At 43.2% G+C, this 15,299-nt stretch overlaps 2 protein-coding genes across 11 annotated transcripts in view; one reads left to right on the top strand and one right to left on the bottom strand.

The window, feature by feature from the left end:
* Positions 1-15,299, top strand: part of TDRD12 (tudor domain containing 12) — a 140,974-nt gene that overhangs the window by 11,722 nt on the left and 113,953 nt on the right. The gene's annotated exons all lie outside the window — the stretch shown is intronic.
* Positions 1-15,299, bottom strand: part of ANKRD27 (ankyrin repeat domain 27) — a 78,719-nt gene that overhangs the window by 31,256 nt on the left and 32,164 nt on the right. For 8 of the 10 annotated variants that reach the window (XM_083512513.1, XM_083512514.1, XM_083512516.1 and 5 more), the window contains 11 exons: positions 14,381-14,515; positions 13,338-13,448; positions 12,771-12,927; positions 11,941-12,095; positions 11,053-11,112; positions 10,891-10,944; positions 10,745-10,810; positions 10,075-10,151; positions 9,204-9,325; positions 8,387-8,465; positions 6,519-6,651 (listed from right to left, as the gene is read on the bottom strand). In XM_083512513.1, coding sequence (XP_083368639.1) covers positions 6,519-6,651; positions 8,387-8,465; positions 9,204-9,325; positions 10,075-10,151; positions 10,745-10,810; positions 10,891-10,944; positions 11,053-11,112; positions 11,941-12,095; positions 12,771-12,927; positions 13,338-13,448; positions 14,381-14,482 — 1,116 coding nt within the window. In that variant the 5' untranslated portion in view covers positions 14,483-14,515. Of the gene's footprint in view, positions 1-6,518; positions 6,652-8,386; positions 8,466-9,203; positions 9,326-10,074; positions 10,152-10,744; positions 10,811-10,890; positions 10,945-11,052; positions 11,113-11,940; positions 12,096-12,770; positions 12,928-13,337; positions 13,449-14,380; positions 14,516-15,299 lie in introns of those variants that run through there. The other 2 variants (XM_083512517.1, XM_083512511.1) reach the window with 2 other exon arrangements.

Genomic DNA, 15,299 nt, shown 5'->3' with positions numbered 1-15,299 from the left:
TCAAGCCAAGCTCAACAACTTAAAATTGATGCCCATGATCTGATTATACCAAGTAAGATAATTTCAATTATTTTATTTGTTTAAAAGACCTATACCCTGCCTTACATGTACAAAGAAAAATTAAAAAGAAAAACAATAATAACAAAACAGTGGTACCTCGGGTTAAGAACTTAATTCATTCTGGAGGTCCGTTCTTAACCTGAAACACCACTTTAGCTAACGGGGCCTCCAGCTGCCGCTGCCGCCGCACAATTTTTGTTCTCATCCTGAAGCAAAGTTCTTAACATGAGGTACTATTTCTGGGTTAGCGGAGTGTAACCTGAAGCGTATGTAACCTGAAGCGTATGTAACCCGAGGTACTACTGTAATAAGGTTAGAATGAAACTGAATTAAGGCCATGTAATACCATCAATAAAAAATGAAGTAAAAGCAGCAATATATATAGAAGAGCAGAGGTTGCAGTTTCATGAGAAACGTGGCCAAATAAACCAATGTTAAACTGGCTCCAGAAAGTCACCAACATTGACGCCAGAGGAGGGGTGGTGCCTAGAAAGCACATATAAGAGTGGTTTTCTGCTTGACCTATAATACTAATAATAATAATAATAATAATAATAATAATTTTATTATTTAAATGCTTTCTAGGCAGCAGTCCATGTGGTTGTCCCCTTGCCCCATTCTTTTCCCAGGGAAAATCTACTCTTTAACAATAAATTGGAACAAATGGCAAGCCACAGAAAACCTGAATTGCCATTTGCCCCTACTGAGCACTAAAGAGCAGTTTCCCCCAGGGGAGAGCAGCAGGACAAGGGGAAAGGTCTCTGAGGAGAGTATTCCACAACAAGAACACCACTATAATCGCCACGCATCTAACCTCTGGTGCTTATCATGTTACTAATATAATGCAGCCATATTGTGCCACAATAAATGTTTATATTATGCCCATTTGAAGTACTTCCCAGTCCTCTCAAGAGACAAAAGAAATGTGGCAAAAGTGGTGTCTGTAACAATGTAATTTACAGGCAGATCGAGGTGCCAGCTTAACATTCCCAAGGAAAGTAGTTCCTGTGTTTTTAGGGCCCTGGAATCATATAAGCCATTCCTGCCTCCCCTGTGCTCAGTTTAGTGGTACAAAGCACTGCCTGGCTTGGCTATAAATTCACGTTGAAGGCACAGGTAACCTTTGACTTAAAGCTTTATGTCCAAATTAATGTGTCCCTTGAATACACAGCTCTAGTCAGTCTAACTTTCAAGTTTCTTATAGAGCTGATGAAAATGGCAAATGGGAAAGCAACACTGCCTGTTCTGTAAAAGAGAAGGATAAATGTAGGGTAGACAGCATCTCAGCTTGTAAGTCATTGGGGCATTTTGCAGCAATTCCTGGAAAGTTACCGTTAGCATGAAGCGGGTGTCACAAACCAGATTATTTGCTCACCAATGCAAACAGAGCTATAGCACTCATTTGAATCTGCGTATGTAAGGCAGTATGGTCCTCACTCACTTGGAGAATGCACCACCTCAAATTGTATATGGGCAGTGATTTGTTTTTAGTTGCCCCGCCATGTGAGTTATGGTGTGTGTCAAAAATTTCCAGCCAGAAAATCTGGTTTCTCTCCCACACCAACAAGGTCACCCCGCAAGGGTGTGATGCATACAACCTCCAAATATGGCAGCAACAGTGGTGTGTAAAACTGAATGAGTGCATAGTTTGAGCCCCATACAAATAAATAGTGGAGCATATTCACACTGGCCCTATTTCCTAGCTTTATCTGATGTGGTCCAATTACCATTGCTACGTCAGACCATCTCAGTATGACCAAATGGTCCTTTCCCACTTGATTACTCCTACTCACAGGGCTCTGGCCTCCACTGGTAACTATGGCAGCTTGGGATAAGGCCTACTAGCCTGATGGAGTAAGGTAACAAAAGGGCCATAAGTTAGAATGTGGTTAAGGAATGACAAGAATGATACAGTACATTTTGCATGGAAAAGATCCTGAAATTCAGTTGCTAGTAACAAAACCAGGGAGCTTGTGATGGTGAAGACCGTTGAGAATACCTGCAAGTCAAAGTGGACCACACGGGGCTAGAGGAACAACTAGCCTGTAATCTACTAAAGATTAGGACTAGACTGGACAGCAGGTTTACGGAAGAGCCCAGTTTCTTTTGTACACGTTTTGTATGATTAGAAAGGACTCAGTGAAGGTAGTGCTTATATTTTGAGCACAAACCTGTTTGTCTGCACTCATACTATGGTTTCCTGCTGCTTATTCTGTTTCATTGTTTCAATTTCAATTTCTAATGCAGCTTGGGTTTAGGCATTTTGAGTGGTTTTTCATCTTCTAAAAGCAGAATATAATTGCCCCAAGCTAAATAGTTCCATGAACCTGGTGCCAACTCCCCTAACCATTTGCTGTGCTGGCTGGGCCTGATGGGAGTTGTTCAACAGGGCACCAGGTTAGCATCATATCGAACATACTGGTGATATACACACAATTGGGACCTGCTATATGAGAGGCAATGTTTCCTTCCTCCAACAAGGGACACTCCTGTTCATGGTCCTAGCCAGTTCTTCCTTCCAAGCAGCACACTCCACTGCCCCCACCAATTTCTTCCTCCAACAAGCAGGTGAGGGACTCATACTGCTCCTCTCAGATTTGAGGGGACCTTGAGCAAATGGTCCTCTCTTGGACTGCCTCTGCTGGTGGTGGGCTCTAAGAGGTTTTACCTGGCTTTGGTACCAGCACTTGACAGCAGGATCTAACTACTCTTTTGTTTCCCACAGCGCTGCAGAACAACATGGGGCACAGTAGAAATTAAAAGGATGCCTTGATCACATCATCTGGCACTGTATGCCTAGGAAGAAGAAAAAATAGGGGAGAAGGGCAGAGCAGGCATCAGCTGTGGGTTCTGCCAGGGTGATGGAACCCAATGCTCTGGCTCCTGCACCAGGGCAGAGATACCTGTACAGCTGCTACTGGATTATTTAAAGCTTAACTTTAAATGCTTATTGCTATTTGTTCTGGTAGAGGCTTCAATGTTTTCTTGATGGAGCATTTATAATTTCAAGAGGAGCATTCCCAAGGTAGCATATAATTTAAGAAATTGGAACAGGATAAGTATTAGTGATTTAAACATTAATGTTGTAGGACTCCTGCTTGTTCTCCACAGCAAGCCATCCTTGCACAATTGATGTAGTCATAAGAAACTGTCCTACGATGCCACATGCTGAAGAGCAAGGGCACGTGACTTCAGATTTCCAAACAAGAGTCAAGTGCCCCCGAGATTGCCACATTTATGCCTGGGATTATGCAACCCACATAAACCATTGTACATATGACCCAGGTTTGCCGTAGCTCAGTGGCTGAGCCCCTGCTTGGCATGTAGAAGGCCCCAGGTTCAGTCCCCAGTAGCACCTGCAGGTAGGACTCGGGAGGGATTCCCAAACCTGCCTGAAACCCCAAGGAGGAACTGCCAGTCCTTGAAGACAATGCTGGGGTGGCAGACTGGTGTTCTGACTCTGTATTAAGCCAATCAGTCTACTATTTAGCCATTGAAAGTGCTGCTGTTCCCATTGCCCACATGCCTGAATTTACAGCTTGCACACTGTAGCTCTAGGCTGCAGTGGATACTGAGAAGGAAAGGCCCTGCTGGTGGCTTCTTTCAAAGGGATCTGCCAGGCAGTTTTAAAGAGATTTTTTCCACGTGTTAAGCGTCAACCCTTTCCTTTTTTACTCTCGCGAAGGCGGCACACTAGAGAGCAGTGTTTCAAGTTGTACTTCAGCAATAAGGATAAGCACTGACTGGTCTGCCTAGAACAATTTTCTACAAGTGCCTCAGATAAAAGGCAACTGATGCCACAAACAGTGACAGGAGCTAGAGGATTAACACTGTATCCAGCAGGCAGGGTACTAAACATCACGGCAGCATATATCTGTGAAGGAGGGCCATAGCTCAGTGGAAGAACACATGCTATGCATGGGATAGGAGGGCCCAGGTTTAATCCCAGCATCTCTTCATAGGGCTTGGGAAGACTCCCATCTCGAACCTAAGAGTTGCTATCACACTGATGCTAGATACACCAATAATTTGTTCAGGGGAGTGGGGAGTTAAGGCAGCTCACCATGTTCTTGTATACTTAAAATCCAGGTATGCCCTCTTGTGAAGACAAAGTAGGGACCCCAATTCAAACAGTAAAGGTAAAGGGACCCCTGACCATTAGGTCCAGTCACGGACGACTCCGGGGTTGCAGCGCTCATCTCGCTTTATTGGCCGAGGGAGCCAGCGTACAGCTTCCAGGTCATGTGGCAAGCATGACTAAGCCGCTTCTGGCGAACCAGAGCAATGCACGGAAACACTGTTTACCTTCCCGCCAGAGCGGTACCTATTTATCTACTTGCACTTTGACGTGCTTTTGAACTGCTAGGTTGGCTGGGACCGAGCAACGGGAGCTCACCCCGTCACAGGGATTCGAACCGCCAACCTTCTGATCGGCAAGTCCTAGGCTCTGTGGTTTAACCCACAGTAAAAGTGCTTTAAAAATCCCTACTGATGGATTACCTAGGCACTTTCCTACCCCACTGAGCTCCATGAGCAAATGGGGAAAAGACCAGCTGCCCCCAACCCTGCTTTCCATGTAACTGAACTGATTAGGTTTAAATGTGTGCCCGACAGTGTGTCCAATTTGGGTCTAGAAATCCACAGTCAAGGTCTCTTAAATAATTTGCCTGCCACACACAGTAAAGCAGGATTCTTCAAACTCGAGAGAACTTAAGTCTGAAATCTTGCACCAAGAGATGCCAGTGCAACGTCAGAAGATTCTCCTTCCATATGAAGAGTCTAACAGTAAAAAGCTATGGAAACCTAGCAGCACAAAAGCAGCTTAGCAGCATCCAAGTATGTATTTAGGTAAAATTGCCAGCAAGAAAAGGCAAACTAACTTTAAAGAGAGAAAAGCATTTTGTTGTTGTTTCAAAGCAGCTTTACTTTAAAGAACACACACACATTTGTCATCCAAGTTCATTTATGCCTTTTATTTTACAAAACATAGCAAGTTGCTGTAGTCTTAACATCTCTGCCCAAATCTTTTCTGTTAACAAGGTGGGTAACTGATATTAAAGAGTTCAAACTTCCTTCAGATCAAAGACTGAAATATAAATGTGGGAGTTTATTTTTATTTTTTATCCCCCTCCTCTTTTTGGACACAAACTTTTTTCTTTTCTTTTTTTTACATAGTAGTTAGGAAGCAAGACTTGTGATACACATTTGCTTTTTTTTTAATATAAAAAAGGAGTAGCCAAGTGCCACAAATCTGCTTAAAAGATTTTACCACTGAAAGAGCAAAGTGAAAAATGCTGTAAAACCATTTTAAAAAGCAGATTTTGTGATGTGTGTCCCACAGTAGGGCCTCCACCCCCTTCTATATCAAGCCCCCACAGACAGAGCCATTAAGCAGCTAAGTTCCATTTCTTGGCAGCTGGATCAGGTGCAGGTTTCATTGTGGTACCAAGTTCACATCCTTCAGCCTCCAGATCAGAGCGGGAGCACCTAGTTTTGGAAGGTTAAAATAAAGTCCGAGAAAACTACACTGACCAAAGGATTTCTGCAGCATTTCCACCTGTTTCATGGCCACATCCATTGCCCACATTTAAACCAGTATCGTATCACTTTAATAGGAATGGCTCACCCCAAAAAATGCATCCTGGGAAGTGTAGTTTGTTAAGAGTTCAGAAAGTTGTTGGATACCACATTCCCCCTCAAAGAGCTACAATTCCCAGAATTCCCTGGGAAGAGAGTTATTGTTAACCCACTACGGAAATTGCAGGTCAGGAGGGGGGGGGGGAATAGTCGATCTCCTAAAAACTCCTGATACTTAGCAACAGTTCCCAGAATTCCTTGGGAGCAGCAAGTGGCTTAATAGTGCTTTCAATGCCTGGTGTAGATGTGGCCCACATTTATTGTGTGCATGTTCTGTTCTTACAGGGCTCTCCTGGTGATATCCCATCCCAATTCCTGAAGAGGGCAACAGCTACTTAGCTTCAGCAATGCTACAGATCTGTTTCCTGAATTCTGAAATGTTAAGAATGGTATTTATTTTTTTTACCGACAAAAGGGATCCAATTGTATCCCACTGCTATAATTTTGGGCATTGTCTATACTAAACATGCCAAACACTTGGAGACAAATGGTGGAGTGCATAGAAGAGCATGGGTGTGCTTATGCACATACAAGCTATAAGGCACAAGATGCAGGAACTGTATCTACAGCTCATACTCCTTGTCCTTCAAATAAAGCTGAACAGAAGTCTACCAGGGCTCAAGGTTGTCCTTTTACAAGCCTCTTTGAGCAATGGCTCAAGTTTGCTTACGGAGACCTTTAAGCAATGTGCACAGGCAAACAGTAAACTGTTGCAAAGGAGATGTACGTCCAGAAGGAACTCCTATTACAATCACAACTGCTGCACAATTTGCCGTTATCAAGCCAGACTTTATGCTGCAACCCCTATTAAAGTGACTTACTGTTGGCCTGTCCGAGAGGTTTCCTTGACGGATGTATTCTATTGCAGCCTCAACTGAAGTCAGGCAGTATCCAAGTTCATCCTTTGCTGAGCTGCAAAACCTGAAGTTCTTGATGTAACTCAAGTTTGCCATCCTAGACAGAAAATAAAATAGCATATAAGGCTTTCAAGACATTACTCAAGTGGAGATGACTGAGAAAGGTCACTTAAAATTGCATGCACATCTAATTGGTTCCTCAACTTCCAATCACTAATGCAAGATCAAAACATTTATCCTATCTCCCACAGAGAGCCCCTCATCATCCACAAGTTTAATTTATTCTGAGTGGGCTTCAATGCTTGCAGGCACAATGTTTAGGGAGGAAAGAGCAGGGCGCCTGTTCCATTTTCAGAATGCACACAGCTGATCATGAAAGGCTCCTGAATAAACAGAAAGCCATGAAGACAACATGTTATTAATCCACACTTTTTCTGCAGTTTGATCCTGCATACTTCCAATAACAAGATATGTTTTTATCTCTGATACTACTGAACTCCCAGCCCCAACAAAACCAGAAATGGCATTCTTGGATTGGCAGTCAAAACTGACAAGCTATAAAAAAAGACTATAGGGATCACACTTATTACAGCTTTCCAGGATCATTCTGATGGGTACAATCATATTGGTGGGTTTTAGGAGGCAGGGGGCAGAAGAAAAAATCAGATTAAAACAATTTGGCTTTATTTTTTAGCAGGTTACCACCACAAAAAGCCATGCCATTTGTATTGCAATGCCCTGTCCTGGGATGCAAGCTGTGCAATCAGCCACACATTTACAAAAGGACACAACACGTGCACATTCAAGACACGCAGATTAAAAAAAAAAAATCAGCCCTGCGTTTTAACTGACGTCCAAAAACATAAGCACATTTGTTAAATGCATGTAATCCCTGGAAATGGCACGTTGCTAATACAACAGGTCTGCTGTAAGCATTTACATTTTTAGATCCCAGTTGCATCTTACCAATGTAACAACCAAGGTCTATTTTGTGACAGATGTTAGTACCCTACACGTTTTTCAGATCTGTGAGATTTCAGATTTGTGATACATGCTGTCCAAGCAAGGCAAGTGATTTCCAAAAGCAGCAAAATATTAAATATTCACACCCAAAAGGGGTTTCTACTCAAATGGCAATAAGAGGACCAGGTTGAACATTTCTGACTCAGGATGCATCTCGATTGGAGAGTCTGAAACAGCCACCAGTTAGAAGCACTCAGCTGTGCAGTGTTATTATGCCCATTTCCAGGGCAATGCAATCACAGAATTGATAATATGTATTTTTGGTCTTTGATTCAAACTACTATTTCAAGTCCAAAGCAAGTCACAATGCTTCTCACAGTTCTGCTATAAAACCTTAGAACACAGAAGCATCCAATTAAGGCTTTGCTGAGGATACAGGACTGTACTGCAATGGTCATTTGCTAGTGAACAGCTAGTACAGACTTCAAATTATCCCATAAACCAAATGTAGGTTGGGTTTTAAGACTTAAATCAGATTCTGCATCCAGTTTATTTGGAGTGGGTTTGTCTCCAATACTGGAACATGTGATTTCTTAATCACATTTGGAAAGGGAACCAAACACTTAAATCAGCTATGCAATCATCTGGATAAGTGGAGCTACCCAGAGTCACAAACGAGACCCCTTCGCCTCCTGAAACACAATCAATATTGAACGGGGGGGGGGGGGGCAGCGGGCAGCTGATGGCCATCCTAGCTTACAGACTCCATGACTTCAAGCAATGCTAGAAACCTTTCAGCACTCTGCCTTGTTTAGCGCTCTTGCAGCAGAGAAATAACACTCAGGAGCAAAAGGAGACTTGTCACATACCAGTTTGGAATCTCCGTTTTCACAAGAAGGTACAGCAGGACTGAGAGAAGGTCATCTGCACACATGGTCTCCATGTTAACTGAAGTGGGAAGGAAAAAGTGAAGTCACATTTCTATGCTAGTGATAGTGCCTAAATGCTTCTAATTAGGGCTGCAGTGTTTAGAAAGCTTTCGGCAGACTAAAGGTGCTGCCACCACGATTGATCAGCAGCAGTTTTAAAATCCAGAAGTTTCAGGCACATCTTGAAGGCATGCCCTTTGTGTGAAACAAAGAAATGCAGCAGGCACTCCTAAACACAAGGTAGTTCAATTTAAAATCCTACACAGATATAACCAGTTCCCTGAAGGCTTTTACTCATTTTCAAGCCATCTTTCTGGGTAAAAGGAAGAAGAGACCAGTCCAAGTGCCAGGGACAATGGTCTAACTACTGTCTGAATTATATCTTCTATTCTAGCCCTTTCAAGCTGGGGGGTCTCAGATAACAAGCCCTGCCATACACCCTGGAAAAGTATTTCAGATGCCTCAGTTCAAGGGAAAGCACTAATTTCCAAGTGATAAGAAAAATTGTTGTTGTTGTAAACATTTGTATACCACTCTATCTGCAGATCACAGGGTGGTTCACAACATAATACAAAATGAGGACACAAAATACATGATAAAACAAGAACAGACCAATAAACACCTGAAAACAAGCACCTGAATGTTACATTTCAAGGTTCTGCTCACATGCACCCATTTAAAAGCTTATGAAGATGGCTTTTAAAAGCACAGAGAGGCGATCTATTGAAGCCATTATTACATTGCCATGGTTACAGACCTCTTTGGCTAGGAGACTGCATTATGATTTGAACCACTTTGCGCAGACAGAGGAGCTTCTGTTGTGGGGAGGTGCACTTATTCAGCTGGCCCAGCTCTCGCTTTGCACGAGGAATGTTGAAGCTGTGAAGTGTGGTCAAAAGAAAGGAGTACTTAGCACATACACCAGACTTGAGCAGGAGCAACAGTGACTGTCGAAAAGTGGGCAACTATTTCAAACCATAGCAACTTCTACCCCTACATTCAGCATAATTAAGGCTTGCCAAATGACCAGGAAGAGAAGGTGGTCTGGCCTGTTCTGATGACTTTTCATTCACAAAGCTTAGCAAATGAATCTTTTTACGACAGAGATAAGACCCTGCTGCCTACTATGATCTCCAGATCCGGCCGTTCCTGAAGGCACAAATACAGGAAGTAAGCTGAGGAGTCAGCAAACTCCAGCACAAACATATTGATAAAAAACTTGTGTTGCTTATCAACATATTGATAAGCTCCTGTGCACATATCCCAAGGGAGTAATTCTACAAGCTCTCTTCCATATGCTGTTGCAGCAAAAGTATTATCCCTTGGGATTTGTCTAGAGTTCAGTGTTGCCGTCAAGCCCTTCCAGTTACACGTGCTGACAGCAGAACTCATCTTCTCCCTTTCCTACTTCTTCATTCAGTAGCACCAAGGGCATATGGGCGACAACCCACTTACCTGCATATTTGTTTTTGGTAAAGCAGCAAAGAGTACACAGATTCATAGCATGCAAAGAGCAAGATGCTCTGAGCAGCAGCCATATATCCCTTACCCAAGTTGTTGGTTCCCCCACCCACCCAACCCCAAAAACCTGGTAGAGCTTTTAAGATTGTCATCTCCATGCAGCACACCTGAATTCAGGCTTAATACCCAGATCCTTCTGTTGCAGATCTTGTAAGCTTCTTGTAATTTTGTTGAAAGCTGCATCCTGGTCGACAAATACAAATGAGGCCATTTTAGAAACACAACAAGCTGCTCTCTTGGCTGTATCTTGAGACGTTTGAAGATAAGGTATGGGGAAACTTTGGCCCTCCAGAAATCGGTGAACTACAGCCCCCAGCATCCCTAGCCATTGGCCATGCCTGCTGGGTCTGATGGGAATTGTAGCAATAGGTAGAGGGACGAAGACACCATCCAGTAGACGAGTACATAGAACATAGGAAGCTGCCTCAGTATATCAGGCTTGGTCCATCTAGCCCTATATGGTCTACTCTTGATTCTCCAGCTTTTCAGGCAGCTTCTACCTACTCCTTTCTAACTGGAGATGCTAGGGATTGAACCTGGCATCTCCTACATGCAAAACAGGGGCTCTATCACTGAGCTATGGTTAAGGACAATCAGATAGTCCAAGTGTGTTTCCTTTAAAATACATGTAAGCAATGGTCAGAAATGTTGACATGCACCTTGAGGCAAAAGCCTTTTGATCAAAGTGTACCCTTTCCATAAGTGCTATGATAAGCACCTTATATTCTGGTGCTGGGAAAGTAGGCATTCAAATTGCCAAGGGAAAGCGACACCTACCTCACTCGCCTCAATAGTCCCCACATATTTAAAGATCAGGTCATATAGAGCATGGTGGATGTACATCTGAAACACAAATAGATAAATTGAACCGGAGATGACCATGTGTTTATGGAATTCCCACTAACAAACAACCCACTACTTACATCCACAGCTTGCTTCATCAGATTCATCTGAGGCTCCTGCTTGGCAAGCATCCTCTAAGGACACGAGAGAGAGAGAGAAAAGGCAGTGTTAACAGGCACCGTCTGGGGAAGGGGTAGAAAACTGTATTTAACACATACACACACAAGCCATTTCATACTCACAAGGTGCGAGTCTCTCAATAACTGCTGAATACATTTGGTGTAGAGGGCATTTACAGAATCCTGGAGACCAAAAAGAAGGACATTATGGAGCACAAAAGGCTGGGCTCAGATGTCACATTAAATCACAAGAGACTCAAGTTCACAAACTCCCACTTCCCCTGACCAGCATGGCTGCCAGGTGGAGCTCAGAAGTTTTCGCTTAACGACAGCTTGTCGTGTTGTCCAAAGTCTGGTTAACTCATGGTTTGTTTCACACAAAACAACTTGTAAACCATGGCACAAGCAGCTGTGGCTAAGCAGAAACAGAACCAAAGCTTATGGACTCACTGAGGTCAAAGTAGAGGAACAGGGAGCACCTGAAGCTTGCTGCAGCTCACTCTTTGTGAGCTATGGTTCAGTGTGCCATCCTAACTGGGCCACTGCGTCAACATGTCTAGGTAGAGGGCCCTTGCAGGGATGGGGGAGAAAGAACATTTAAGAAAGACATGAGGAGAGTCCAAGTTGCTTAACTGGGTGGAGTGCCAGTGCATTCTTTGAGAAGGTAGAGTTTCCAGATTAATCTTCCAAAGGTTTAGTTCATGTGGGTGCAGAGCACATTTGCATCAAGCCGGTTACTGTGCTTTATTTATTCTAGAGTTGCACTTGAGCCATTCTCATTATGAAGTAATCTAGCAGCGAGCAGTAACTAAGGCTGCAACTCAATTTTTAAAAAGGTATCTGAAATGGGTTAATCTACATTGATTTGCATATAGCTACAGATTTGTACTTTTTTTAGACTATGCGTACATGGCACAGAAGAGGCATTCTTCCTGCATAAGAAATGGGAGAATGTTTCTCGCAACAGGCATTTGCAACAGACTAAGGCAGGCTGAAAACAGAGATACTGACTATGTAGTGACGCAGGATTTTCCTGTCATGATCCTTGAAAGTCCTGTGGAAAGATGCAATGGCTTTATCAAACTTTTCAGCATGTCTCCCCAAGAACTCTCTCACATCTTCAACGTTTTTCAGGGAGTAAGAGTTTGACGGCGTTGAGGATTGTTCTGAAATGGAGGGCAGTTGTCAGTGCACAGAAAGATCTGCAGTTCCTCCTAGCATTAGCAACAGTTCCTTATTTATTGATTTATTTATGTTGCCAGATACAAAAAGTCATGGCAAGAAACCAGGACTCCCATATTTATTGCTGACCTCTTAACTCTTTTCCTGGCTTCTGAAGAGTCATTTCTTCCAGGAAATGATAATCAGGATGAAGATCCTTCATGCAAGCCTGCTAGGGTGATCTAGCTCTCATCTTTGTCGCCTTATGAAAGGCTTCTGACCTTGCCTTCTAGAAAACATAAGCTGTCTGCTCATGGTATATGAAGGTCCTGAAAGAAGTGTTATTGCCCAAGGCTGGCCCTACCATTAGGCAGAGTAGGGTAGATACGTCAGGCAGCAGAGGGTGGAGTGGCAGTGATAGCCACCTAGTCTGTGCCCTCTTGGGTATTTGCCATGTACCTCCTAATATAGTCTGCTGCCCCCTCCAGTGTGGTGGAAGGCATTGCATTGTCACCAGTGTTGTAAAAAGGTTCAATTGCCAGTCCAATCCAATTATGTACATGGAATGGAGCAGCAGAAGGGAAAATGGGACTCTCCTGCCATCTGCCTCAGGCAGCAAAATACCTAGAGTTGGCTTTGTTGAAATCCAAGGGCTTGCTGAGAAGAGCACTACTACTCACCTTCACTCTCATTTTTTTCTAGCGCATGAGCGATACAAAGGATGCTGAAGCTCTCTTCTCTCTCATTGTAGAAAGTTTCCTCAAAAAGAACAGGCACTGAGCAACGAGGGCTGAAGCCAGCCCCAAGGATGATCAAGCTTCCTTGTATGAAGACTTCCTAAAGGGACAGGAGTAAGGGAAAGGCAAATGAAAAAAGATCAATACCAATGTGAGAAGTACGCAAGCAGAACAATTATTTAGGAATAGTGGTTAGTCATGCAGATTTTGAGAAAGATAAGGCGGCTTCTCCAAAGCAAGACAGGTGCAATCCGAAAGTTAAAACACACTACTCTGCTTTTGAAATGGTATTACGGAATTGATTTTTAAATGTTTGATGGAAGGGCAAGATTGTCCATCAGTTTTAGAGTAAGAAGCCTTCTCTGCTTGAGCTCTTACAGCATTACTGTTGTATTCCTTTAGAATTCATCTATTCCACTGAACTTCCTGAGGTTGCAGAGTGGGCTGATGCCTCCACCACTCTCAATGCAAGACTGCACTAGATCCCTGTCCTTAAAACACTTTTTGTACCTTTCCATTCACAGTTTGAAAGTTTTCTTCCACAGACTTCAGAACGTAGGAGTCAAACTGGCAAGCTGAGATGCTGCTGCTTGAAAGACTTCCTTTGCATGGAACTAGCACCTAAAGAAGTAGTAAGCATGGAGTCAGGTGCATGCACGCGCACACACAAAACAGATAAATCCTAATAGTATTAACATTTTGCCAGACAACACTATTTTAAGATGCCAAGTTTTGAAATCAGGCAGTAATATAGTACAGATCAAGAAACCATTACTCACTGGGAGGTGCTCTTCAATCACCACAAATGAGGACAGACCCTGACATGGTGCAGTGGGCTGGGGGAAGAAATACGATATTGTGGGAGGCCACGAGAGCCACCACTTCGTATCTCAAACCCTTAATACTTTGACGCAATGTTTTGTATTCCACCAAGTCCTACTCAGAGTAGACCTACCAAACTTGACAAACCGAAGTTAATCATGTTCATTAACTTCAGTGGGTCTACTCTGTCCAGGCGTAGCATTGGACACCACCCAGTATTTCCTCCAAGGGCAGGCAGACACAAGTTCAGAGAAGAATAGATTGCACCAAGCAAGTACTGTAAACCATCTAAAAAATTGTTGATTTAAAAATTCTGGATTCTCCATGTAGAGTCATCAAAAGATATTATTCTTATAACAGGGCTAACTCTTGTGGCAACCATTTAAAAGCACCTCACTGAGTGGTCTCTCTACAACTATGCACAGCTCCTCCACTTTTTCTTTTTAAACATTTTAATATTTTTTTACACAAAACTTATCTTTAAATTACGGAATTGGCATCAAGTAACACCCTCCTCCCATTCCCAAAGATGCCTCCACTTTTTTAATGCTTTTGTCATATGTGCAACATGTGGTGGTGCAAAAAGCAAGGAAACTTAATAGTATACCACAGCAAAAGTGTAGTTTTCCCATTTTTCCACATCTGTTAAATAGACCCCCTGAACCCAAAGTCCGAACTCATTCCCTGCCAAGCTGCAGGACCCATTTTCTGAAGGCATCAAGTTTACTTACAATTCCGTGGAATTCTGCAACTTTCCTGCAGAGATCAGGACGTCGTTTCTGCATAGCTAGATAAAAAGGGTTCTTCAAGAGGTCTTCATCATACACAGCCATATGGACCCCCCAAGTATCCAATTTAGAGACTTTCTGGAAAGGGGGGAGAGAGAGAGAGAGAGAGAGAGAGAGAGAGAGAGAGAGAGAGATATATCTCCGTGGTCAAAACCCAATTGCTACCATTAGTAACCAGAAGAAAGACACTTCCTATCATTCTTCCCACAGACATAGGCTGCAATCCTATACGCACTTATGTCAAAGAAAGCCATATTGAACTCAATGGCACTTGCTTACATAGGATTGCACCACAATACCCCTCTCAACCATTTGCATAATTATGTACCACTATTTCCATGTACACAATTATATAGAAGAGTATGAAAAAGTCAAATTCTAGGGGGACTGGAGAAGAAGGTGCATTAGGTCCAACTCTAGTCTAGTATTAGGCAGAGTGAGGAGGCAACTGCTTCAGGCAGCAAATGTTGGTAGGCAGGGAACAGAATGCAACCTGTATGTGCCAAGCAATCTGCCCTGTGCCCCCTCCAAGCTAAGTGTTGCTGCCTTCAGAGGAAGTGGAGGCAGCTGCCCCATCAGAAGTGTTGAAGAAAGTCAACCAACAGTTCAGTAGGTTTCTGCATATGGACAGGAACGGGTGCCACCCCACCCTTTTTTTCCCTCAAGCAGCAAAATGTCCTGGGTGTTTTCCAGACTATGTGACAGGAGACCAGGGGTGTTTGTTTCTATGCCTTGGAATAGGTGCCACCATCCCAACTCAGTCCCTTGTAACACCAGACACCAGGGATCTACCAATCATTCACTTTCCTCTTCTAAAAAGTCTTCTCAGTAAAGACTGTTATCCCCAGCTGGATTTTAAATT

Source organism: Podarcis liolepis, assembly GCF_965112155.1.
Source record: "Podarcis liolepis genome assembly, chromosome: 7".
NCBI lineage: Eukaryota > Metazoa > Chordata > Lepidosauria > Squamata > Lacertidae > Podarcis > Podarcis liolepis.
Note: the sequence above shows the minus strand (reverse complement) of the source record. Positions and strands in the feature narration are given on the sequence as shown.